Source organism: Gopherus evgoodei, unplaced genomic scaffold (genome assembly GCF_007399415.2).
Source record: "Gopherus evgoodei ecotype Sinaloan lineage unplaced genomic scaffold, rGopEvg1_v1.p scaffold_227_arrow_ctg1, whole genome shotgun sequence".
Taxonomy (NCBI): domain Eukaryota; kingdom Metazoa; phylum Chordata; order Testudines; family Testudinidae; genus Gopherus; species Gopherus evgoodei.
In genome coordinates this window covers 20,255-46,959 of record NW_022059890.1, presented here as the reverse complement: position 1 = coordinate 46,959, position 26,705 = coordinate 20,255, and the positions used below count along the sequence as shown (strand labels likewise).

At 55.9% G+C, this 26,705-nt stretch overlaps 1 protein-coding gene and 2 long non-coding RNA genes across 3 annotated transcripts; 1 reads left to right on the top strand and 2 right to left on the bottom strand.

Annotated features, from left to right (window-relative positions):
* Positions 1–34: 34 nt before the first annotated feature.
* Positions 35–10,276, bottom strand: LOC115640176 (syntaxin-binding protein 2-like). Its single transcript, XM_030543004.1, has 9 exons — positions 9,364–10,276; positions 8,588–8,691; positions 7,293–7,441; positions 6,490–6,565; positions 2,649–2,779; positions 2,395–2,502; positions 1,415–1,472; positions 840–902; positions 35–307 (listed from the first exon to the last, which is right to left on the bottom strand). The coding sequence occupies exons 1-9, from the start codon at positions 9,782–9,784 to the stop codon at positions 35–37; spliced, it is 1,383 nt and encodes a 460-aa protein (XP_030398864.1). The 5' UTR covers positions 9,785–10,276.
* Positions 10,277–10,629: 353 nt separating this feature from the next.
* LOC115640174 lies at positions 10,630–14,442 on the top strand. The gene is made up of 3 exons (XR_003997830.1): positions 10,630–10,659; positions 11,285–11,552; positions 12,340–14,442. It is a non-coding gene; the product is annotated as an uncharacterized LOC115640174 (long non-coding RNA).
* A 2,636-nt stretch (positions 14,443–17,078) lies between these two features.
* Positions 17,079–25,499, bottom strand: LOC115640175. The gene is made up of 3 exons (XR_003997831.1): positions 23,751–25,499; positions 18,636–18,642; positions 17,079–17,089 (listed from the first exon to the last, which is right to left on the bottom strand). It is a non-coding gene; the product is annotated as an uncharacterized LOC115640175 (long non-coding RNA).
* Positions 25,500–26,705: the final 1,206 nt, after the last annotated feature.

Genomic DNA, 26,705 nt, shown 5'->3' with positions numbered 1-26,705 from the left:
CAGCTCGCCTACCCCCTGTGTCCCCTCCCTGGGGTCAGCTCCAGCTGGGGTGAGCAATGGGCCTCCAGGGAGTAACCCGAGTCCCATGTCCCCCTTCTACACCCCTGGTGCTGCATGTGGGGGCTGGCCCTGGCTCCAGTGAGCCTGTGGGTCTGAGACCCCTCTCTCCGGGCTGAGTCCATGAGCCAGATTCTGCCCCCCAGCCAGGCTCTACCCACAGACCCACCTGCTCCACGCTGCATAGCTTCTCCACCGATCCTTTGAAGTGCCGCATGCAGTGCTCAGCCAGGTTCAGGTGTGTGGAGTACTGCGGGGAGAGACCAGGGCATGGGGGAGTTTATCGCATCACTGGCTGGTCCAGAGCACCTGCACCCCCCAACCCCCAAGGAAGGCCCCTCGGCCAGAGGGGCAGCCACAACTGACTGTATAAGACTAGTACATAAGGACTGTTTTGTCCAGCACTGATGTGCAGCCACCTCTGGGGTGGAGCGGGGCAGCTGGAGGGGAGGATCAGGAGGAGGGAGCTGCATTCTCCCGAGAGCTGCAGCAGCAAGGCACAGGCATTACCCAAGGGCTGCCATTGCTGGGGCTAACATGGCAGCTCTGGGCACTGACGGGCAGGCTGCTGCCCATGGTGCCACACAGCACCTAGGGGGGAAATGGCTCTGCCCGACGGAACAGGTCAGCAGCTCTCAGCAGGCAGTAAAGCGGAGTGCCCCAGAGTGCCCTGCCCCCCAGAGAGTCCCTACTGTCCCTCACCAGCCCCACAGACACCCTGCCCCCCCATCACCCCACTGAATGCCCTGCCCCCCGCCCACTAACAGCCCCAGCCCCGTTACCTTGTTCAGCTCTTTCAGGTACTGGGGAAAGTTCATCATCTGGGACAGGTCCTCGATGTTGGCCTGGAGGGAGGAGGTGGTGAGATCCCGGCCCCTCCCAACGCATGGAACCCCCTGCAGGGCAGAAGCCTTCCCTGCGCCAGGGTGGGTCACTCAGGCCACACATGGCTGTGGCTTGGGTTAGACCTGCTCTTCCCAGGCCAGCTGGAACGAGACAGGAGCCTCACAACCCAAGCGCCTCCTGAGGTGTAAAGCGGCAGCAGGCTGGGGAGATGCCAGCGTTGGCTCCCAGCAGCTCTCCCTGTGTGACCCCGATCCTGCTGTCTGACCCCGCCCCATGGGCCTCTGCCCTCCCGTATAGTCGGGAGTTTCACAGCTCTGGCTGGGGGGCAGGGGGCTCCACATACACTTCTTAGCCCTTTACAGGCAAACTCTGGGAGCAATGGGATACCCCCCCACCACTCCACCAAAGCCTCCTGGGGCAGCAGAGCAGCCTCCCCTCCCCATCAGTGGCAGAGGGATGGATCCCCCCATCCCAGACTCCTCAATCGCTCCCCCCGCAGCCCCTGCCGCACCTTGTCCGTGGTCAGCTTCTTGCTCTCAGAGAAGGCGTGCAGCAGCTCCGTCACCTTCCTGCAGCAGAGAGAGGGGTCACACTGGAGCCAGGCACTGCCTTCAAGATAGGGGCACCCTGTCCTATGCCCTCACCCCATGGGCACCAGGGTTTTTTGCCTCGAGAGCCTCAGATGGGGCCGGGGGAGTGTGGGAGGCTCTTCCCAAGTTACCCCAAGGCAGAGAGTTCAGTGCACCTCTGGGGGCTCCTGGCGCCTTGCTGGGTGGATCTGAGGGCAGAAGCAGACCCAGCAGGAGGTCGGTGAAGGACTCCCTCAAGGGGGCTGTGAGGTGCATGGGGAGATCCTGGGATCGGGGGAAGACAGTGTCCAGCGGGATCCCCGAGAGGAGATGCAGACAGTGGCTCTGGAAGGGAGCGCTCAGGGGTCCTTTGGGGAGAGGGGCTGGGTCCAGGGGGTCTCAGCACTCAAAAAGGAGCAGGTCTGAGGGACGGGCCCCCGCACTGGGTGGGAGGGGGAGGGGGAGTCCTGGCAGTGAGCAGGAGAAGGGTGTATTGCGGGGGGGGGTGTATTGTGGGAGAGGAGTGTATCCAAGGGGGGGTGGGGTTCCAACACTGGGTGGGAAGGGGAAGGGAAGGGTGTGTCCAAGGGGGCCCCAGGGTGGGGAGGGGTGTGTCTGAAGGGGCAGATGGGGGAAGTCCCGGCACTGGAAAATCGGGAAAGGGGTGTGTCAAGGGGGTGGGCTGTCCTGGCACTGGGTGGGAGAGGTGTGTCCGAGGGGAGAGGTCCTGGCAGTGGGTGGGGAGGGGAGGGGTGTGCTGAAGCAGGGGGATGAGTAGCAGGTCCCAGCACTAGGCATTGGGTGGGACACGGAGTGGTGTGTCCGGGGGGGTCCCGGCCCTGGGTGGGGCACAGAGGGGCATGTCCGGGGGATGGACGGAGGCACAGAGGGGCGTGTCAGGGGCGAGGCTGAGCGCGCTCACATGGAGACGTCAGCGATGTGCATGTGGCGTAGCTGCACCCAGAGTTCGTCGTCTTCATCCAGCAGCGCCTCCTTCTCCTGCGAGTCGCTGGTCCCCGTTGTCTCATACCTGCAGGGGAGGGGAGACGGGGTCAGGTTGCAACACCCCTCCCCGAAGCGTGGGGGCTGCGGAGCGGTGCAGGTGCCTGGGTCACATCCCCCCCCGCCCGCCTGAGGAGGAGTGCGGGGTGCTCCCTGCTGGCAGCCAGGCCCTACTTGTAGGTGTTGTTCTCGATGGTGAGCAGGTCGTAGGCCATGGCCTGGTAGGTGAGCTCGTGCAGCAGTGGGGACACCAGGTCGAAGCTCCGGTCCACAATCAGGAGCTGACAGCGGGCTTTGTCGGGGCCCTGGAGCAAAGGAGAGAGAGACCCGTCACCCCCTGCTCCGGCGGAGGGGTCCGGCCTGGCTCACACGGCACAATCCAATGGGCCCTGGTGGCCTGAAACTTTACCACTCGCACTCTCTGTGGCCCAGCCCCCAACCCCAGGGAGAAGCCAAGAAACACCTCTCAAGCTAGCTGGGATGTGCCTTGGGGTCCCGCCCTGACTGGCAGGGAGAGTTCCCCACCTAGGTGTGCTGAAAAGCCCCCTGCAGGGACAGGCCACCTGCTTCTCATGCAAATAGCAATGCCCCCTCCCCCAAGCACGCTCTCTGCTTGTGCCTCTCCACCAACGGGAGCATGCCCCTTACAAGGCAGCCCCCCCCCGACTACACCCTGCCCCATATGCTGCGTGGGGGCAGGGGGAACTACACCAGAAGGCCCTGGCTAGTCTATTGATAATCAACACCAGGCCCAGAGACTCTTTGATACAAGGTCCCAGACGGTGACAATGGGACGTTATCCCGATGCCCCACCTTGCATCTGAGCTGGGACCCCACGTGAGGCTCTAGCTCCCCACTCCCAGCCTGGCTGGCCTCCCAGCATCCAGCTGGACAGAGATCACTCAGATGGTCAGCGTCTCAGACCCACATCATGGGCGGGCTGGTCCAGCCCCTGCTCCCTGCCTGATCAGCATGCACAGCAGGTGGCGCTAGGAGACCAGCCCTGCACTCCCATGGCAGATGGCTCTGAAACCAGCTCCAGCAGCCCCAGTGGAACCCAAGCCCACCCAGGAGCACCTCAGCAAGGGGCTGCGTCTGCTCTTCACTGGGTAGCACAGACAGTCGGGGGAGGGGGGAGTGGAGACGTACAGCCCCTGACGCTCCCCCAACTGCCCCACCTCAGTACATGGCCCGATTTTTCAGCCACACTTGGAAGCAGAACCTCAGACCAGTCACCACCCACTCACTGGCAGGTCTCCACAGTCTCTGGGTAAATGGGTTGAGGCTAGGGTGACCAGATGTCCCGATTTTATAGGGACAGTCCTGATTTTGGGGTCTTTTTCATATGTAGGCTCCTATTACCCCCCACCCCGTCCTGATTTTTCACACTTGCTCTCTGGGCGCCCTAGTTGAGGCTGACGGGGAAGCGCCTCTCTTGGAAGAGTATCTGGCCCCAACCACTGTAGCACTATCATTGCTTCATCCTGCCTCCCCCACACCATGCACGTTGGGCTGGGCAGGGCTGTCACCCCATTGCAGAGGGGGATGAAGGCCCAGAGAGACTGGGTGACACACCCAAGGTCACACAGGGAGTCTGTGGCAGAGCAGGGACATGAACCCAGAGCTGGCGCCATCATTGCTCTCCAGACCTACCCAGCCTGGGTGGGTTGCTATGCCCAGCGTCTCCCCCTCACCCCCTCACCTCCCGGACTCAGCTCACACCTTTGCCAGTTCAACTCTGCTGGAGGGATCCCTGACTGCAGATGGGGGCTGGCATAACCACTGGGTCACCCCACCTTGCCCAGAGCAGAGGGGTGGTTAGTGCACTGCCTGTGCCAGCTACCCCTCAGGGCTGGCAGGTGAGAAACATCAAGGCAAGAGGGACTAGTGCAGGCAAGGCCCCAGGGCGCCATGACCGCGGGCTGGGTGGCTTTGGAGACCTGACTGCTAGAGGCCATGCTACAAGAGACCCTGGGGTTCTGCGCCAGCTGGCAAGGCGGGGGCACACTGGACTGGCCAGCCGGGATTGTGCTGCATGGAGGAGGAGCTTGAGTCAGCGCTCCTGGCTCTGTGATATTCTATTGAAGGGGGCTGGGCAGTCAGGACTCCTGGCTCCTATTTCTGCCTCTGCCACCTACTCCTGGCATGCTGCTCCATGCCTCAGTTTCCCCCAGGTAACATGGGGATAGTGCTCACACCTGTGACAGGGAGGCTTGGCAAGAGCCTCAGCAATATCCCTGGGGGGACTCACAGGAGTAAGAGCAGCAGGGTTGCACGGAGCAGGACTTCGACCTCCTCAGCACTGCTCTCAGCTCCTGAGAATAGCACAGATCAGACAAGGGCTGCAGGCTGGAGCCAGCTCTGCTGCAGCAAGTAGCTCCGGTGGTTAACAAGCAGGCTGTCAATCCCTTCCCTGTATAGATGGTTTGGGCAGCCAGGTGTGCACGAAGCTGTTGCTTGCTTCTCAGCTCTCCCGGGCTTCCCACGTGAACAGCTGATTTGTGGGAAGCAGGGGGGTGGGGGAGAAGAGAGGCGGAGCACAGGTGAGCTGGGGCTGGGGTGGGGAGCTGGAGCACCCACGGGGTCGGTGCCACATTTGGGTAATGTGCTGAGGGAGAGTGGCTGCTCCCCCCACGCTACGCTCTTGGATCACTTATACTTACCGGTTGTTAAATTTAGAAGCCCTTTTAGAACCGGTTTTCCTGCACAGGACAACCGGTTCTAAAAGGGCCTCTAAATTTAACAACTGGTTCCCGCGAACCGGCTCCAGCTCACCACTGTGTCTACATGTAAACCGCTGCAGCTGCGCCGCTTCAGTGACGCCGCCTTTCTCACGCCCCCGAGCGACGCAGTTACACCGACCCAATTGCCTCGTGTAGACCAGGCCTCGGTCTGACCTTGGTCAGTTCTCAGGCGAGAGCTCCCAGCTTCCCTCACTTATGCCCCAGCTCAAACCTTCCCAACTCTGTGTTCTCGAGCTGGGGGCCCTGCTCCGATTCCCTGCTGGGAGTGTCCAGCCAGGAGCAGCTGGAGCCAGCACGGTCTTTCTGGCTCCCAGGCTGATCTGGGTTGGATTCTCTTCATTTCACCAAGACAGGGAGGTGACACCCCTACACACATCATGATTCTTACCTTCCCTGAGAGTCCTTCCCTCCCATGCCCCGCCAGAAAAGTCATGCAACATATAGGGGAAACTGAGGCACGCATCGGCTTCATAAAAGATATTACAAACATTCCCAGTTGGTCACAGGTGCACAGTCTCCCAGCAGCTTGGCAAAGGCTGGAAGCAAGAGCAGAAGCAACAGGAGGGAGAGATCTGGGCAGGCCTTGGATTTTACATCACTTTGCTTCTCCTAGGGGGACAGGAGCCTCTGGGTTTCCTGTGCGAGAATCCAGGGCAGGGTGGGTTTGCAGCTCCCCTCTGCTGGGGGTGGGATGGGAATGGCAGAAGCTGGGGGGAGCCCACAAGCCAGCGCTGACTTGTGGCTAAGGCTTAGGAGAGCTGGGTTCTAGTCCTGCTCTGGCAGACTCCCTGCATGCCTCAGTTTCCCATTTGTAACACAGGCCATCCTGCCTCCCTTGGGAGGCTGAATTCATTAGTGAGGTTCCGATACCATGGGGATGGGTGTAGGAGCGCACACACAGACAGGAGTGTCCAAGTGTGGAAGAGGCTCCGTGTGCAAAGCTTAATTCTGTGATCAAACTGCCTTGTTTATAAACAGAGATGTGCTGGGCACACACTTCCCCAGGCGGTGCCTCAGTTTCCCCATCTGTGCAGAGGGGATGAAGACACTGGCTTTTGTAGAGCACTTTGAGATCTGCCCACGGCCAGTGTTAGAGAAGGGCTGGGGCCATTAGTCCACACAAAGGAATGCTATTGTTCTGCCAACCCCTCAGGATCTCCAAGGGGGTCTAGACCCCGCCAGGATCTCCAGGCAGGTTCGAAATTACTTCTCATGTGCTCCCCCCTCAGCTCTGTCCCATGGTGAGGGCATGGCCGGCACAGCTCACTCACCTCTCCCATGCTGGGCTCGTGTGCCTTGAGTTTGGCCAGCACAGCGTGAGCCACGTGGAAGTTATCTTCACTGTCCCTGCAACAAAGACAAACCCTGTGGGTCAGAAACCTCTCCTCCCGCAGAGGCACACGCACTTCCTGTAGGAGATGACCAGGTACCCTTCTCCCTCTGGGCACACTCACTTCCTATAGAGGGTAGCTGGGTACCCCTTCCCCCGGGCACACTAACTTCCTGAAGCAGATGGCTGGGTACTCCTTGTCACAGTGTGGGGGAGACAAGGCCCTGCACTCCTGACTTCCTGCGACTCACCATGACTCTCAGCCAGCCAGTAAAACAGAAGGTTTGTTTAGATGACAGGAACACAGTCCAAGACAGGTCTTTCAGATACAGACAACAGGACCCCCTCAGTCAGGTCCATCTTGGGGGCGCCAGGGAGGCCAGGGCCCCAACTTGGCTCCCCTCCATTTTCTCAGCCAGCTCCAAATTGAAACTCCCTCCAGCCGTCTCACCCAGGCTTCCCCTCCCCCCGCCCCCTCGTCTCCTCCTCCAGCCTTTGTCCATTTCCTGGCAAAGGTGTCACCTGGCTCCAACTCCCCTCCTGGTTCTCACGTTACATGCTCAGGTATCTGGCCTCAAGGAAAGTCTCCCATCCCCCTTGCAGACAGTCCCAGCAAAACTCCCCTGCAACCTTCCCAGGTCAATACTCCCCTCTCCCTGCTGGGTCACAGGCACCCACGCAGTATTCAGAGAAAACATTAAGAACATTCCCACTTCGTCACACCCCTTCCCCCGGCACACTCACTTCCGGTAGCGGATGGCTGGATACTCCTCCAGGGTTTCACACAACGTGGCAATCTGCTCTGCCATCATCTCCAGCTCCTTGTTCTTTTCCCAGAAGCGGCAGGGGCTGAACCAGTTGTAGAAGGTCTGTGGCCTGTCTAGGGAGTACACCTGGTGGGCGAGGGGAGCAGAGATCAATCCCTGGTGCCAACTGCTGACAACCAGGCCAGCTGTGCTCCATACCGCGCCCCTAAGATGCGCTGTTGGACCAGACCAGCCTGGCGGAGCCATAGCGAGCCCCTAGTGAGGGAGATCCCTTTGCCAGAGCCACTCCTGTTGTGGTAGAGGGACAGCAGCCCAGAGATTCATGCACCAGCCTGGCACGAAGACTCCCCGATTACAGGTCGTTACTGGGCTGCAGACTCCCAGGTGCCCTCAGGGGTGTGTTTCTGCCCTGGAGAAGTCAATGTTGGGGGAGGGGGCTTGGCCACGCTTCTAGTCTGGTGAAAGCCCCAGTGTAGCCACGGGCAAACCTGGCATCAACGCGTGCCTGCTGTTGTCGCTTATTTCACTGGCCGAACAGAACGAGCCATTGGGGCAAATGTGCTTGGACACCAATAAAAGTATCGACCCATGAAGGGTTTGCTGTTGGAACAGGACAGGTGAACCAGCAAATCTTCCTGACGGACACTCAGCTTATACCAGCCAAAGCTTCTCTTGGCACAGCTGGCACTGGTACCCCAGATGAAATAAGCTACAGTGGCGAAAGGACTGCTTTGCCAGCATAACGGCATTTACCCAGGGGCTCTGCCACCACAGCTGCATCAGTTACAGGGGGAATTTTCTCTCTCACGTCCCCGTAACAAACCCATATCAACAAAGCTTTTGTGTGTAGACCAGGCTCATGATGCTCTGTGCTTCAGTTTCCCCTCCATGCATTTGGGATTGACAACGCAGCCCTTCCCCTCAGGGGCATGAGGGGGGGAAGTCCACTGACGACACAAGGAGGGGATGGGGCGGTTGGGCAAAGGGCAGGTGTGTGGAGTATTGGGCTGTCTTGCAGGCGTGGTATAAACCATCGGTAAGAGCAGGTGAAGCCAGGGAGGCAGGGTCCTACTCCCCCATACATCTAAGTCAGCGATTCCATATCTCACAGGGTGTGAGCAGATGACTAGTCCCTGGCAATAAACCCAGGGTCCTAGAAGGAAAGGTTTCCCCTCACACCCCCCGAGCCATGCTGAACACTATGGGTGGGGTATCATAAGTCACCATCTCCGCCCCGCAGTCCGGCTCCTTCAAAGCCCGGCCACCCCTCACCTGGCTCTCATAGGGCAGGAAGGCCAGGTTGATCTCCTTGAGGGTTTTGATGGCCTTGGAGATCCGTGACTTCCTCAGCTCCTTGAACAGAGGTTCAGGACAGGCTGCAAGGCAAAGGCAGTGGGTGGGGGTGACAGGTACAGGGCTCAGGACCCCCAGCACAGCGCCAGCCCCCACAGACAGGGCCAGGATGGGCACAGCAGGGCCATAGTGCTGCACACCTGTGGGAAATCTGGGCAAGCCAGCGAGGACACACAGGAGTCAACGATGAGTCGAGCCCCCCATGAACCAGAGTCACGCCGGGTTCTCGCCTTCTGCAGCATCAGCAACAAGGAGGGGGGGTCACAATCTCTCCTATGCAGCCCCTCTCACACCCCGCCCTCAGCCCCTCCACAAGGGGAAGTGACCGGACTGTACAACTCCGGATGATGCACAAGGAGCAATGGGGACTTGGGCTCCCCCTGCCGCTGTAATGGGGAGAAGCAGATGTGACCCTGACACACTGCTTGTTCTGGTGGTGTCCCATGCCCCCACCCCAGTTGGGACTGATGGAGCAATGCATGCTGGGAATGATAGCCATAGGCTGCCTTTCTGGGCGCATGCTGCGAGCCGTGTTGGCTGGAGGCAGGCCCGTGGGGGAAAAGGGGGGAAGAGATAGGTGCGGTCGTTCGGTCTGGCCTGCTGGGGCACTGGCCTGCTGGCAGAGAGACCCCCCACCCCCCGTGTGTCGCTGGCCAGGCTCCCAGCTGGAGGATCCGCTGCCCCCCGATACTCACGGCTGATGAAGAAGATGTGAGCTGCCTTGTAGTTGGTGGGGGAGCCCTGGAAGTCACTGATAAGAACCTGCACTGACTGCAAAGGGGGGAGGGGAGTTGTCAGCACCAGTCGAGGCCCCTCCCTGCTGCCCGAAGGGCCCAGCCCATGCCCAGCCCCTGGGGACGCAGGGCCCAGCATGATGCCGTCAGGAGGTGGGCTGGTTTTCACCCCGTTGTCTCTGGGCTCCCTCTCCACCTGGAGCAGGGCATGTGCCCATGTGCCTGGGACAGTCTCGGGGCCCTGCCACGTCTCTTGCTGGCACACAAGTGTCCGTGCTCGGCCACAGACGGGACCTGGCATTGGCCTTGCTGCTGAACTAAGTGGGCTCTGAGCAGTGCCCAGGGAACAGCCGGCCGAACAGCAATCCCAGGCAGCCGCCATCAGGGCCCGCTCCCTCCCCGGGCACCACACTGGGCACCTGCAGCTTTGCCACACCCGCTAGCCAGGCAGGATTTTCGGAAGCTCTTCGGACTCCATGACCGGCCATTGTGACAGGTGAGAACCTGGCTGCCCAGTTGTCACGTTATTGACTTGAACAGGGACCATACAGAACATGGAACCAAGGTCCTGTAGTGGAACCAAATCTTGTATAATTTAGGTCAAATAGGGTGTCTAAGACAAGGTTGTGGTTTGCTGGTTATGGTTATGCTAGATGTGTATGTGTATCATTTTTGTAGTTGAAGTTATGAATATTGGCTCTAGACTGTGTGTATTTCAAACTTCTGCTATGCTTCTGGGTGACACCTCACACAAGTTGGTGTTAGCTCTGCCTAGTCTGCTTGATGGCTCACTAAGGATCATCAGCTATACAACTGACCTATTGAGAGAAGGCAGATATGCTCTGAGACTCAGCAAAGTATGCAGGGACTTGCCCATGTGACTCCAGACTCCATTTTGCTGTTAATTTTCCACAGTAAGAACAAAGAGGTGTTCTTACACCTGGAAAAGCCTATAAAAGGCTGATGCCTCATCTCCATCTTGTCTTCAGTCCTGCTTCATAGGGACTTTGGTACAAGGAAGCTCTATACAAAGGACAGAATGACCCATCCCAGTTGTGGATGTACTGTACTATAGAGACTTGATTTGAACCTGCAGTTTATTCTATCACTGCTACAAACCTGAACTAAGACCTTTGCCATTACTGTATGTAATTGATTCCATTTAACCAGTTCTAGTTCTCATCTCTATCTTTTTCCTTTTATGAAAAAACCTTTAGATTTTAGATTCTAAAGGACTGGCAACAGCAGGATTTGTGGGTAAGATCTGATTTATATATTGACCTGGGTCTGGGGCTTGGTCCTTAGGGATAAGGAGAACCCTTTTTCTTTTATTAGGGCATTGGTTTTCATAACCATTTATCCCCATAAAGAGTGGCACTTGTGGTAACACTGGGAGACTGGAGTGTCTAAGGGAATTCCATGTGTAACTTGTGGTTAGCCAGTGGGGTAAGACCAAAGTCCTCTGTCTGTCTGGTTTGGTTTGCCTTAGAGGTGGAAAACCCCAGCCTTGGGCTGTAACTGCCCTGTTTTAAGCAATTTGTCCTGAATTGGCACTCTCAGTTGGGTCCCGCCAGAACCAGCATCCGTTACACCGGTCCCGAGCCCCAGGCCCCAGCTCCCAGTCGTCTACTTCAGCCCTCCATCCGCGGGCAGCACCTGTGGGTTCTGGGCTTCACCATGCTCCGCCAGTGCCCCCTGCCCCTAGTCCCCCTCCACTCGCCTCCCTGCAGCAGACGCAGGAGCCTCCTCCCCCACAGCCCCTGCTATGTGAGCCTCTGCCTCAGCGATTCTCCTTCGCTTTGAGTCTCAGCTGAGGTTAGGGTGACCAGATGTCCCGATTTTATAGGAACAGTCCTAATATTTGGGTTTTTTTCTTCTATAGGATCCTATTACCCCTCCAACACCTGTCCCGATTTTTCACACCTGCTAGCTAGTCAGCTTAGCTGAGGTTGCCTCTCTCCACCTGCTGCATCATCCCGTCCAATCCCCATGGGACTGCACTGCAGAGAGGTCTGTGGGACAATCTGTGCTTCACATGGCAAAGAACACGAAGCCCAGCTCCGGGAAAGCAGTCTCTTGGGCAGCCCCTACTGCCCCTTTCCCATCCTGACGTCGTGCTGCGCATCCCCCCCGGACAGCGCCACCTCCAGGTAACAAGAGGAGCTGCCCCGGGTTCTCCCCTGCTCCCCATCCACCTGCCCCAGGCCCGAGCTCCTACCTTCTCCACAGGGTTGAGCAGGTAGATGGCCTCCAGGCTGGGGATTGGCTCCCGGCACTTATCAATATCTTCCACAACTAGGAGAGAGCAGACATTGGGCGCAGGTCAGTGTGTCCTAGCCACCCGCCCCAGCTGCTCTCCACTGGGATGGGGGGAGGGAAAGCCAAGGGGAATAGGGATGTTCGCTGGCAGCAGGCTGGGGGGTTCTGCAGGCTACAATGCAGCAGCTGCTTTGATGTGGGGCCGAGGGCTGCGATGCTGCCACAGTACAGAGCAGGGAGGCAACATCCCTCCGTATCGTGCTGGGGGCACCCCACTAGAGTCCTGGCTCAACTCTGTGCCCCTCAACCCCAGGGCTCCTCCACCCTGGAGCAGGGAGCCAGCATTCCCCCTCCCCAGCCAGGACCCTGCCTGCAGCGTGGGGGAGGAGCAGCGAGGAGTTAAAGGGAGTCTGAGAAAAGCGCTGAAGAGGTTCCAGGGGCTGAATGCACCAGGCTAAGGGAACTGGACCTGGCTGGGAAGATACCAATAGCAAGGAGGGCGTCTATGGGGCTGCAAAGGGGGGAAACTAGATGCAAATGTGAATGTAGACAAGTCAATTCCCTGACTGTGAGGTGTGTCCAAGGAAGAGAAGAGGGGAGCCCTGGCAGGGGAAGTAGATGGGAGGGAGGGCCCACTCACGTGCGATGCCTTCGTCCACAATGTCGGACATCTTGCAGCACGATGAGAGGATGCGCGTGCTCGAGTGGTCCATGATCAGCACCTGGGGTAGCGAGAGGGGAGCGTGCCACTTCGGATGAGCTAGTCAATGCCCACCGTGGCACTGCCCATCATCCGTGGCACAGCCAAGGGAGCAGAGTGACTACTAACAGCAGAGCCGACGGCTCCCGGCCCAGCCCTTCCACAGCAGAGCAGCAGGGCCATTACCAAGCCTGCACTTGGCTGAGCTGACCGTGCTAAGGACTGCGTGAGGAGTGACAAGGAGAGCAGCTCCGAGCAGAGTGGCTGGTATGAGATGTAGGAGACGGAGACAAATTTGGGACACCCGGCCATTCAGAATGGTTCCATCCTGCTAGACTGGAGGAGATCAGCCTCTTCACCCAGGTGACAGGGTGAGTGCAAGAGGCAAGGACAGAACCCAGGCATCCTAGCTCCCAGTGCCCTGCTCTGATCCACCACATACCCGGTCCCCAGCCCTCGGACAGAACCAGGAGCAGGGCACAGAGAAATGGAACAAGGGGAATCTCTGTGTTCCCCTAGGAAAGCCCTGTAGGCCATCGGCCCAACATCTCCACCGCCTTCCTGCCGTGCCAAATGAACCCATTGCTCTGTGCAGCCCAGCATCCCGCTGCACCAGATCCAGCCACTGGGAAAGCTAGTCCCCTTTGCTCCCTCTGCCGCACCAGCCTAGCCCACTGCTCCACACACCCCAGCCCAGTCCATGCCGGGGGCTCAATAACCTGCCTGCCCAATGGTGCATACTGCCCCCATGCTTGGTGCTCTCCTGTTCCTCCTCCCACCCAGGCTGGCTCACTGGGCCCAGTGGTCTGATCCGGTGTGTGTGGGGGGAGATATGGGGCTGGCTGGACAAGCTGGGTCTGATCCAGCGCAGCGGGAAGGCAGACATACCCAAGCCTAGCTGGGGATGGATGATGGGCTAGACAGAGCAGGGATCTGATCCAGCCTGGAAAACCTCAGGTTCCTAATGAATTCCAAGAGGCTGGAGGGGGAGGAGCACAATATATGGATACAGCATATCCCCAGGGGGACACCAGGGCAGCAGGCCCGGCCCGCTTACCTTCAATTCTCCTTCCTTCTTTACGCTGCGAAAGACAACGCTGAGGATCTCTGTGAGGGAAAGAGACGGGGATTAGTGGTGGGGCTCGGACAGGATGGCTGTGCCCTGAGCCAGGACCCACTGGCTGGTGGAAAGACCCCTCAGGGAAGTGGCTCAGAGGCTGCTTTCAGGCCAGCTAGCGATGTGCTCCTAGCAGAGCCCCCAGTCAGCGACCGTGGTGGGGTGGCAGGCTAGAGGGGCCATGGCTCTGATCACCTTTCCTTTCTGCCAGGCGAGATACGAGTGCAGCTGAACTAAGGATCTGTCCCTGTGCAGCAAGAGACAGGGCCGGCTCTAGGTTTTTTGCCGCCACAAGCAAAAAATATTTGGCTGCCCCCCCAGAGCCCTGAGCTCACTCCCGCCCACAAGTGCCCCCACACCTGCACTCCCTGCCACCCCAGCACTTGGCTCTCTCTTCCACTCACTCACCCACACCCCCTGCCACCCTAGCACTGGGCTCCCCCACAAATGTGGGATCCGCTACCATCACACGGCAGCAGAGCCCTGGCCCAGCTGTGACTCTGTCTCCATGCAGGTGGAGCTTCTGGACGGCATGGAGCGGGAGTACTTCGAGGTGGCGGTGCGGCTGCAGGGTGGCGCAGTGAACATGGCCCCCTCCCTGGGCTTCGCGGCGCTGCTAGTGGCCAAGGTGAATCAGTTCGTGCTCACCGCCCTCACCCCCGACATGCTGGTGGCCGAGGACCTGGAGAGCACCCCAGACCTGCTGCTCTTCAGCCTCATGGTGCCCTGGCCCAGCCCTAGCCTTTTAAACCCCAGGTCTGTGGTCTGGATTTAGCCACAGGCCCCGTTCACTGAAGCCTGGGCTGGAGATTCAGCAGTGGCCTGGGCTTCTGCAGTAATGCAGCCCTCACAGCAGGTCAGGGTGTTGCAAGAAGACAAGGACTAACACATCCGTGGCCCCACAAAGTCCCGGGACCTCCTGGTCAACCTCCTCCTCGCCCTGGCTAAAAAGGCCATCTACACGACCAGGGAGTGGAGGTTGGCCGATGGAGACTCCGGTGACTGTGGGGCTTGTTTCCGCTCCATGGTCCGTTCACGAATCCGGGCGGAGTTCCTTTGGGCAGTGTCTGCTGGCTCCCTTGACACCTTCGAGGAGCAGTGGGCGCTGTCCGGGGTTCTCTGTTTGGTGTCCCCGTTAGGTTCCCTTCTTATGACCCTTGACCTCACTCCTGTCCCTGTTCTTTTATTAGTTGTCCCCCATAATCACTGGGTTCTGTGGTCCTATGGGTCCTCCCTTTAGGCTGGGGGAGGATCCTTTAGCAGTGGGTGGGCTTCGGCCCACTTTCTGGAAACCCAATAGATACACTGAGACTCCACATTTACAGCCTGCTGGACAGTGGCAACCAGACTACAAATCAGTCTCTCTTCCTTGCTCTGCTTTTACTCCAATAGAAAATGTATGATGGACTGCAGGACATTATTAAATGTTGTTATTCATAGTGTCTTAATGTATACTATACATAAAAGCAAAGCAGATAACTTATTCAGAAAAAAAACAAACAACTAACACCTCAGAGTCCAGCATGCACAAGGCAGCAGAGGCCATGCTGATCGAGTGTCAGGCTTTAACTTGTTCTCTCCTACATTACAGCTATAGCCTAGGCCAGCTCTGCGATGGGGCCGGGCAGAAGTGTACTGCTTCACTATGGTACAAAGTGGCTATGACGTCATTTTTCTCCTCGCACGCAGCCGTTACCCGTTCTGACAGGCTGTTTATAACACTAAGATTACTAGTTTTCAGAGGTGGTCGTTGGGGAGAGGTAGGGACGCAAGATGGATGTTTCGCCTAGGGCACAAAATATCCTTCCACTGGCCCTGGTGGGAGTCAACCCATGGAAAGAGACGTCCCCCCAAGGTGCAGCTCCTGTGAGAGGTGGCAGCCGTTGGGGGTGGCGCAGACACCCTCCTTCCCCTTCTGCTGTGTGACAAGCAGGTGATGGGGGGAGCTCTCTGCTCCGACTGACTCCTAATCCTCCCCAAATGGGCCTGCCCCCCCAGACCCACACCCAACTGGACCCTGCCCCCGACCGGACTCATAGCCCCTGGCTCCGCACTTACTCTCACGAACCACCGCCTTCAACCCGGATGGGGCCATCTTTGCCTCCTGTCACGTTCGCTGGAGCCCTGTGGGGGGAAGTGGGATTCAGCTATGCGTGGGGCAGGGCTGGACTTCTGGGTTCTGCTCCTGCCCTTGTGCGCGCCCTGGCCTCTCCCTGCCGTGCTCTGGGGAGTGTCTGTGACCCCTCACAGACGGATGGGCCCAGCCCCCCTAGTGTCACTGAGGGATGGGTCCAGCCCCCCCAGTGACTGATTTCAGTATGAAGCAACTGGGGTGCTGGTGGGTCGATGTCTGCAAGGCTGATGATGGCCGAACTCTGCAGCCCCCGACTTCTGGCGCTGCGGGGGCCGGGCCTGGGCACCCATGGCAGGTGCCTGGCGACAGGTCCATGCAGGTCCCCACTGAACCCCCACCTGGTCACGTGGGGCGCGGGGGCCTCGGGCAGGGTTAAAGAGAGAACTGAGTTGGGGTAGTGCGGCCTCAGCCCACTCCGGTCAGGGCCCCCCCCGGCAGCTGCAAGTCCCCCTTCCAACCAGTGCCCCCCTCAGCTGTGTCCCCCCACCTCCACCTCCACCCAGCCCCTCCCCCAGCCAGGCTCCTCGCCCCCCCTCCCCCCAGCCCCCCCCAGCCAGGCTCCTCGCCCCCCCCTCCACCCAGCCCCCCCCAGCCAGGCTCCTCGCCCCCCCCCCCCGGCAGGCCCCGGCTGTACCAGGAAGAGCAGCGGGTTCGCTGGGATCTCTCCGTCCCTCGCTCCTCACTGCCACCAGACGGTGCTGGGCAGGCCGGAGCCAGGCACAGTCACTGGGACGGACTGCGCCACTCGCAGGGAGCTCAGTCCCCTCCTGCCTTTAGTGGCGGGAGAATATGGTACAGTCCCAGCAAGGGTGGGAAACAGCCTGAGGTAACTTTGTCCTTGGAGCGGCCAATGGAGGGAAAAAACTGGTTGGATCCAGTAAACAACAAGATGGTGCCACAAGATGGCAGCTCAGACTCCATCTTGGATTGCTGCTCTAGCTTTACAAACTACACATTGAATCTAATAGACACATGTTTTAACAGACTGTAATCCTATAACAAAACACCCCCAGCAGTATAAACCAGTCACTGTCTGTAGGAAATGTCAGTTTGTACTGACTTCGCTAACGCTTCTTCTGTAGCCTGTGGATGTTCCCCTGGAAGACCTCTGCACGCCCCCAGGGCACACGTAACCCTGGCTGAGAACCGTCTGTGAAATGGTTCCTTCTGCCTTGTCCGCCTGTGACATGTGGAGCGCAGAGACCTGCCCCAGCCCTTCCCTTCCAGCTGGGTGGTGCGGTAATTAATGGCCATAGAGCCTGGGCTCCAGGATCCTGGAGCAAAGCCTCCTGCAGAAGGAATCTGTTCCCCAGGCTTGACTGGCTCCCTGCCCCATCCCACCTTCCATCAATCAGAGCAAATCCCTCATGGCAGAGCTGTTGTCTGGTTACCCGCAGTGCAGACCCAAGCTATTGTGCCCTGGCTGCTGTTCAGCTCCGGTTAACAGCATGTTCTGTTTCTGTAAACTCCCCCAGAGCTTTCAAATGGAAGTGAGAGTCTTCTTCACACCCTGCTCTAAACTGTGAGTAGTGTCGCTCTTTGGCTGCTCAGCAGCTGCTGCTTTCCTACCCCAGAGGTGGCATCATTTCAGGCTGGGTGAGTGATCCCTGTGTAGTGTTGCTGAGTGCTGTGACACATCAGCTGTGCTCCAGCCAGAGATGTCTGCATTTCAGTGCCAGGTGAGTGATCCCTGTATAGTGTCGCTGTGTTACTACACTGCTGCTGCGCTCCACCCCAGAGGTATCTGCATTTCAGTGCTGGGCAGGCAATCCCTGTGCAGTGTTGCTGTGTGTTATGCAGCTACTGCCCTTCGCCCCAGAAGTGGCTGCAATTCAGTACAGAGTGAATGTAAGTCCATGTCTCATTTTGCCTGGGAGTGATTGTTATAGAGCCCCTGCAACCCCTCACCTGCACCTCAGCTTGTAGGAGGGGTTATAGAGCCTCCCAAACCCTCACCTCCAGCCTGGGGGGTTTAAAAAGCACCCCCAACCCCTCACCTGCACCCCAGCTTGTAAGAGGACTTATTGAGCCCCCCAAAGGCCAGAGAGTTACAGCCCTTGCCCTCAGCCCGGTGGTTCTTTAGGTAGAACCCCCAGAGCTTGGGCTCCCCCATCACTCCCCAGGGTCAAGTCGCTAGCGGGGTCTCTCTCCCCCTTCCTGAGAGCCCCATGCAGCCCCACAGTGAGCAGGCTCAGCCTCCGACTCACCACGCAGTTGCCTCCCATTGGGGCCTTGGCCGGCCCCCCAGCGTTACCATAGGGCAGTACGAGTGCGGTGGGGCAGAAAGGCTGTCAGGGAGCCCCTGTAGTAAGAGGAGGCCCTGAGAGATAAACCCTTATCAGAGGCCCAGTATGAGGCCTAAGGCTTGAACTAAAGTAATGGTCAAGACTTTGCTAACATTAAGCAAAGTTAAGCTGTGAGCCAGAGGCAGGCCCTGCTCACAGAAGCTGGCAAGAAAAGGGCTGATGCTGTGAAAAGAGACATACCTAAAAGGTACTGGACACCAGATATCAGAACATTTGCATACTTGTACACTCCTCACAGATAACAAGGAACAGGTCGACCCATTCCGATGACAGGGCCAAAAGGGTAATATGATTGAGAGTTGTTTTGTTCGAACCATATGTACAAGGTGAGAGGTGGCACCTTACTATGTAGAAGGGTTGTACCTTGCTACGTAGAGGGATTGCACCTCAATATGTCAGGAGTGATGTGTAACGTGTTTGTACCGGTGTATGAGAATGCATCCCTGGGGCAGTGTCTTTGGCCGGCCTCGGGGGCAGTGGAAAGTCCCACCACAGACTGAGCTGAGTCCATTGTCAGGAAGTACATAAGTACTAGCTAGCCACCCCTCAGCAGCACCTTGGACTTCTATGCTGGGGAGCTGGAGACTGTGTTTTTCTTCGACAATAAACCTGGCTGACGTGCCTTCGTACCTTACTAGAGTCTGTGGTCATTGGGGGTTCTCTCGAGATCTGCTGTGTCAGCTCTGTGCGCAGAGCTGGGACAGCACACAGAGGAACACATGCACTCAGCCACCCCCAACCCCCTGAGGGGCTAGATCTAGAACTGGAACCACCTACTGGCTAGGGCTCGAGCCACCGCCTCAGCACCCAGCTCCCCCTGCCCCCCCGCCAATCACCCAGGGTGGGGATCTGGGGCTACAGCCTGGCCCAGAGAGGCAACTGTCCGTGGGCCACTCTGCCCTCAACGCCCCCCCCCCAGGAGGTGCAGCCGCCTCCCCAGCAGTGCAAGGCAGCAGAGACCTTTCTTCTTAACGCCCCCCCCCCACACACACACACGCTGAGGAACACATGGTAGTTTCAGCAGCAGCTTTATTAAAAGTTACAAAGGCCAACACAGTGCAGGGACACACGCCTCCTTGGTGACATACACTTAGAAAGCTCTGACCATGTAGGAACTAATACAGAGAGTTGATATTTCTTTAAAAGCTGCAACATAAACATAATAATGAAAAGTTTCTTAATTGTGAGTTAATAAGATTACATTTTTGTACTGTTAGCTTTGTTCCTGGTCCATGGTGCATTTATACAGTAGAGTTATTTTTCTAAGAGACTTTGTACATTCCAAGCAGTCACTGCAGTGATGAAGACAGAACAGAAATTAAAGTACTTCAGTAGGCAAAGAAATCCTTGCCTTTCTCTCCCTCTTCATCCTCAAAGAAACAGGCCTTAGATAGTTAATTATAAGCCAAAAGAGCAAAGTAAGGGAGGAAAAAGAGACAAGAGAAAGGAAAAACTATACAGAGGAAGTAGAAACAAGGACCGAAAAGAAATTAGAAACAAACAGACAGATTAGAGGGTACACACAGTGGTGACTCTGGGTGAAGCATGAAGTTATTTCTTTTCCTCCTCATGGAGAGTAGTCAGCCATACTTAAGAAGTTTGTCGAGAAGAGGGAAGAGGCAATGGTGTTTGTTACCAGCCTTTCCTCAAGTCCTAAGGGAACACTTAGGTGTCAGAAGAAACACCTTTAAATTGGGGCATGAAGGAGAGAGTGAAGAGGACAGACACCCAAACATACTCTTCAAATTTATCTAGAATGCTGCAGTCGCTGGCAACAATACATTGCTTTTAGATTCTGAAATGCGAACATGAAATCCTCTTCACCAGTTCATACTCAGGATTACCAAGGCACTGTGCAAGATGTGGCCTGTGCTTATTAGTATTTTAAAATTAGGAGTGTAACTTTTAAATAAAGGTACATTTCCTATAAATGAGAGAAACTTATCACATGACTAATCCAAATCATTTTGCTTTATACATTAGTAGGTGAGAGCTGTATTCTCTAGCTCTCACCTACTGATGTATATATATGATTGGTTTTTTTTTTGTTTTTTTTTTTATTAGCATGGGGCGATCTGTGTCTCTTGTGGGATTTTCAGGATCTAAGGTTTTTATGGGTGGAAGCCAGATAAAAACACAAGAAGCAATGCGGGAGCAGGTGGGCCTGAGTATTGTAGGGCAGGAGAAGAGCAGGATTAAAAAAATAGTCATATGCAGGGCTCCCATACACAGCCCAGGTCATGCCGTCAGCAGCCTTGTCCCCAGTGCCTTTCCTAGGCCCAGACGTACAGGTCTTGCCCGATGCGTTTCAGCTCCAGAGACCTACTGGCCAGGCAGCACAACCCTGGGTGTGCAATGGGAAGGTGTCGCGTGCTCCCTGAGTAGAAACAATTTTGCATTTACAGTGGATTTTTGGTTCTTTTCTTCCTCTTTTTTATTTTCATGCCTGGGAAGTGAAGGGGGGTGGTGTGTGGGATTGGGCTGATGTGGAGGTTGAGGACACAGCTGCTTCCTTACCCTCCCCTGCCCCCGCTGACAGGAGCACAGTGGGCTGAGGCTGAGGGGTGGCTGGGTGCACAGGGCACTGTGCAGGGAACAACCTTCTGAGCCAGAGACTGGTCCCTGCCTGTAGGAGGCTACAGCAGAGGGGAGCAGCACAGAGCTGGGGGCAGCCTCCCTGGCTGGGGGTCTTCATGGTGCATGAATGTTTGGCACGATGGGGAGAATTCCTGGAGGACGGTGCTGGGGAAGCTCAGGGCACTGGGAGAGGAGGGCAGGGCTGGGGTACAGGCAGCCATCAAGAGGGGATCACAGGTCAAGCAGGGGATGGGGTGGGGCGGGGGAAGATGTATGCAGAGACCTGAGCCATGGAGCCATGCACCGCCAGCCCGGTTCCCCAAAGGATACTTGGGAAAACACAGGGGACTCCCAGGAAATGGGGTTCTCTTACTGCTAGGGCAACAGGAATGATGGAAGCCTGAGACGGTGCATGGATTCTAGATATCCTGGAGACAGAGAGATTAGATAGAACGAGGATGGTTGATGGAAATACATGAAATTATGTTTCAGTTCCTACTTGATGTCCCTCCCAACCTCTGGGTGTGAACTGCCCTGTGGTGCCCTGCGGAGCGCCGGAGCAGGGCCAAGCCGCGTGGTGCGGCCCTCACCCCAGCACCCCGGCCGGAGCAGGGCCAAGCCGCGTGGTACAGACGCCGACCTAGAGCCCCAGCAGGGCTGAGACACCATGGCAAGGAGAAGGTTGTGCTGCCAGAGCCTGTGTAGGTGGCAGCTTCTACCATTGATAATGTGACATCCTCCACTGCATGGGTGTGAACTGAGGGCCTGTAACAGTAACCTCCTGGCCCAGTGGTTAGAGCCCTGCTCTGGGACTCAATAATGCTGGCTTCCATTCCCGACTGTGCTGCTGGCCTGCTGGATGGCCTTGGTCAAATCACTGCTCCGCCCTGGGACTCAGTTTCCCTTCTGCAAAATGGCCAAATGATGCTTTGTAAAGTGCTTTTCTCTCCCCTGATGAAAGGTACTGTCTACATGCTAGGCGTCACTGAGCCAAAGGAGCAGCTCCATTAACTGGTGTAGGTTGTTATCCCCTGGTGACCCAGTAACGAGGCCTGCTCTGCCAGCAGGTGACACTGTCCCCAGCCTTGCCTTCATTTGCATAATTCAAGATGCAAGCAGAGTCAGAATGAGCTCTCCCCTGACATCTAGTGGTGAGCTGTGGAAAAGGACTTCAGGGCTGATGTGATTTGCATGGGCACACCCACCCTGCCTAGCTTGATGGGACTCTTGCCCAAATGGTCACTTTGGCTGCTGTGGAGTCCCCAGTCTCTTTGTTATTGTAATAAAGGGGTGTTGTTCTGATTATGTGACTCAAGGACAGTAGAACTATACTTGGCATTTTATGACTGGGATACGTTCTGTCAATTTCCTTTGAGGTGTCTGTTTTCCACTGTGTAAGAGCAGACCTAATTTAGAGTCAAGTCATAGTCTTATTATGTGCACTGGGGCTGGAATTGCTGATGCATAGTTTTAAGTATTAGATTTTTCTGGACTAGTGGTTCTGCTGCAAGAAGACTATCCAGATGTACCAGCAGCAAGAATCCCCACTAACAGCTGAACTCCTTGAGAGCTGTGTTAAGTATGGGAGGGGCTGAAGACATATTGGTGAGTGGCCAGCAGGATGGCTGGTGGAGAGGATGGGAGTAGAACCCCACAGAGCAGTGTGACAATTGGCTGTTAAGGGCCCCAACAGTGGAGAGTGTAAGGTGCTGCCATACCTTCCTCCACTTTCCACCCAGCCTGGGAGGTAAACTCTGCAGATGAACTTCTGAACTCTGGGGCTGCACTGATCAAGGACAGCAACTGTGAGGGGAAAAGGATGCTGAGGGGAAAAGGACACTGCCCAACTTACCTGGGGGTGGGTCTTTTGCTCATGGTTTGTGATATGAGTCCTATTTGTCTTGTTTCCTCAACATAATGCCACATTGTTTCCCTCTGTTATTAAAAGGCATTTGCTACACTCAGGGTATGTCTACACTACAAAATTAGGTCCATTTTATAGAAGTTAATCTTTCGTAAGAGATTTTATATAGTCGATCATGTATGTCCCCACTAAGCCCAATAGGTCAGTGGAGTGCATCCCCAATATCATGGGCTAGCATCGACTCATGCAGTGGTGCACTCTGGGTAGCTATCCCAGCGTCTCCAATGCCTGATGGGGCAAAAACATTATCGCGGGTGGTTTTTGGTACATGTCGTCAATTTCCCCTCCCTCCCTCCTTGAAAGCAACAGCAAACAATAATTTCATGACTTTTTTCCTGGGTTACCTGTGCAGACGCCATAGCACACCAAGCTATGTAGGGGCTAGGGGGTGGTGGATGGTCAGCAGCCCCGCCTGGAGGAAAGATCTTTTCTGGTCCTCCATGAACAGCTCGCCAAAGACCTAAAACCAAAAGAACCAGAGCCCTTGCAATGGCCCAGAACCAGGCTCCAAATCCCTCTAGTGACTCACAAGGTGGAGAAGAGTCCTGGGGCAGTCAACCTTTGGGATCTCCTGGACCAGGAACCCCCTTCAGTAGGAGACTGCAGGCACTGAGGCATCAAATAGCTCTTTCTGGAGCAGGATTCTCCGCAGGTGGCATGAGATGCTGGGAATGTGTCTGCGTGCTCTGGAACGCAGCTCACACAGACAACATAGGACTCCTACTGCTCCCAGCAGCAATAGCTCCTGCAGCTCACCCGCTAGAGGTTCGGGGTCTTTTAGATCTGGTTCATTCCCACGCCTCACCCTATGGACATTCCCAGGAGCCTCACATACTCTGCTGGAAATAAGCCCTGTATCCATGACACACTCACTGCAGGGGGAAACAGACAGCTCCACACCTTAGCTGCTGCAATGCACCGGCGGAGAGTCCTTATCTCTCCCACCCTGGCCAGGTTTCTGTACCACAGGCGCTCGGGATCGTGGAGCCCATTGCGGCACCACAGCTCTGGTGCCTCTTTGGTGTTGAGCCCTGGGGGAGAAAGACACACCCATTGGGGAGGTTTGGCCTTCCGCTTTCAGTGCCCGTTTCCTTCTGGGTGCACACTAGCCAGGCTCCTCGTGGCATCCACGGCCCAATGGAATCGCAGGGTCCGTACCAGGCGGGTTAGTACCAGAAGGGGGATTTCTTTCAGCCATCACAGTAATCATGTGACCCTTACGGTCATTGTGCTCTGGGAGTGGGTGCCTGTTCATGGGGCTAATACTGAGAACCCCCCACACTCACCGAAGTCAGGATTTGACTCTGGCTACCCGACTGGTGACATCCGACAAGCTTTGTGTCCGTCTCCTGTGGTCTCTGCTCCTGCCCCTGTCCTCATGATGGGCTCTTTCCCTCCATGTGTCTCAATACCTCCGTTCCTGTCCTCTCATGAACTGGCTGCCCTGTACGGGGGTGGGCTGATTTCCCTGGGCTGGGGGACAGAGCTGGGCTCTGAGATAAAGCAGCCAATTTCCCTGGCACTTTCACACTCGTCTCCCTAATTCAGAGAGAGGGGGAGAGAAAGAGTCACCATCTAAGCTGGGGTCAGTCTCAGAAGAGGGAGTGTCTTTCTGTAGGCTCCCATTACCCAGCAGAGGAAGTCTCAAAGGAGGGGCCTTATTTCTATTGGCGTTCCTCTTCCCCGCTACAGTGGATCTAAGCAGAGAGGCCTTAGTTCTAGAGGCGTCCCAATGGCCAACTGGAGCTAGTCTCCGAGAGGCTCGTTTCCATGGGGTCCCATTGCCCAGCTGGGTTTCTTACCCCTCTTCTGAAGCAGGAACCTCTGCGGCCAATATATCCCACCCCAAGCTTGCCGGTTGATATCATTGTCTGGGTGAGATATATAGAGACCCAGCTGCAGCACAAATTCGCCTGCCTTGGAGAAATCGGAGGAGGTCTGGTGGAAGGAGGAGAAGAGGGGAATCCATCAACATTCTCCCTTCAGCTCCCCAGCACCCCTGGACCTGAGCTCTGCTCCCACCCCTCTGTAGGAGGCGCTGGGTGAGAGGAGGAAGAGCCCTCTTCCTCTCTGCCCCCAAGGGAGCTTGGAGTAAAGGGACCAGGGCAAGGGCTCTCTATGAGCACTCGCTGCCTCGCTGCTCCAGAATAACAAGGGCCATGAGGCCAGGCACAGCCCTGCCAGCCAGTGGCCTATGGAATGCAGTCCCTTACGGAACAGGGGGGACCAATTAGCCAGGGGATGAGGAACTTCACTCAAGCCCTGACTCTGCAGGATGCTGCGGTCAGAGGTCACTTATGTCAAATCCAGGCAGGGAGGTGGCAAATTGGAGCAGGGCAGCGCTGGTCGGTACGGCCTTGGCTCTCTCCTGGGTCTCTTTTGACTGGAGAGAGAGATGGATGTGCTGCAGAAGGAAGCAGGGGAGGGTCAGCGGGCAGGCGTACATGCTCTACAAACCAGCCTCTCCCCCTCCCCAAGGGGCTGAGTCTTTGTGCTCAGGGTAGAATAGCCGAGCCCTGGTCGCAGAGCTTGAAAATGGGGTTCATGACACTGCCTACGTCTCGCTGGACACAAGTTCCTTGTTTCTCCAGGCTGGGACAATGGTCAGTCTTGGGGCTGGTCTATTTGCTCTGAACCCCTGATCCATGAACAGCACATCAGGATCAAGGCACATGCCCTGGACCCCAGATCCCACTTGCAAAGGCCTTGGTAGGATGGATGGAATGGCCGTGAGGACAATCCATCCAGGAACTGCAGTGTCCCTAGGGCAGAAGAGCTGATTCCCTGAGGCTCCTCTTGTATCTCAGGGTCTCCCTAGAGAGGAGCCAGTGACTTTTCTCAGAGGCCCATGTCCTGCATCTCACAGAGGTTTTCCTTATTGGTAGAATAAGTTTCTCTCATTTCCTGGGAAGAACCTCAATCTATATGAATGGCTATGCCATCCGTTGACTATTTTGCTAATTATCAAAATTGGCATAGTTCGAATTTTGATATCATTCATCATCTGGGTAAAATTTAAATTTGTAGCAGTTTATGGCTTAATTCACCACTCCCACTTCAATTTAACTAAGGATGATTAGCAATTAGTGTCGGCATTACACCCCTTCTCAGTTTGTCGCTGACAAGGAGGGGAAATGTTAGTCACAGCTTTGCCCCTGCCAAATTACTGGGAAAGATACATACCAAAGTTGGGTGTTAAGAATTGTTTATTAGGTGGCCATCTGGGATAAGAACAAGGTGACCTCCATGTTGTGACAGGTTCTTATTCCCCTACACTGAGCAAAAGGTGGGAAAGTAGAAAGAGCAGGAATCTGTTGTTGCTAAGCGACAGGTTCCTATAAAGGCAGATAAGGGGAGGGGCCAAGGACTCTTGAGCTCTTAAGTCTTTGGGGGCTCAGGTGTCTAATGCTCGCTCTCTCTGCGTGGGGTGGCACACCCTGTCAGACTGGTTATTGGCCTGCAGTAGCCACTCACTAAATGTTTTGGGGCTTGCGTGTTATTTTCTTTTGGGAAGCAGACATGCACGCAAGAACTTGGTCCGGTTAGTTAGCTCAGACTTACAACCATAGATGACGCAGCGAGGGAGGGAGGAGTCTAAAATAGGGTTACATACCTGTCTCCTGTGCCTGTGATCCACTGTTGAAGTCCATCGTTAATCTCATTGATTCAGATTCTGAAGCTTCTCTGTCATTAGCACTTGGAAAAGGTAGAAGAACATCTTTGCTTTATCAAGTGTATGTGCATGCATGTCTTTTCTATACCAAATCTCCAGAGTCCGTCATCCATGCTCCTTCCTTCCTTCTCCTTTAATAAATAAAGTGTTGTTGTGAGTTTATATTTGAGTGGTGGGTCCTTTTGTTCCAGTTCTGATAGCTGAGCTTAAGGGGGAATCCAGTGGAAGAGGTGTCATAAACAGATAGCTAAGGGTTAACATCTCTTTCACCTGGAAAGAAGTAATCTGAAACACCTGACCAGAGGACCAATCAGGAAACCAGACTTTTTCAAATCTGGGTGGAGGGAAAAAGTGTGGGAGTCCTTTGTTCTTTGGTCTTCTGCCTGTATGCTCTCTTGGCTATGAGAGGATTTCTGTTTCCTGCTTTCTAATCTTCTATTTCCAAGTTGTAAGTACCATATAGTAAGGCAGTAAGGTTTCTATTGTTTTCTTTTGTATTTACATGGATATAGTTGCTGGAGTGCTTTGAATTGTATTCTTTTTGAATAAGGCTGTTTATTCATATTTCTTTTAAGCAATTGACCCTGTATTTGTCACCTTAATACAGAGAGCC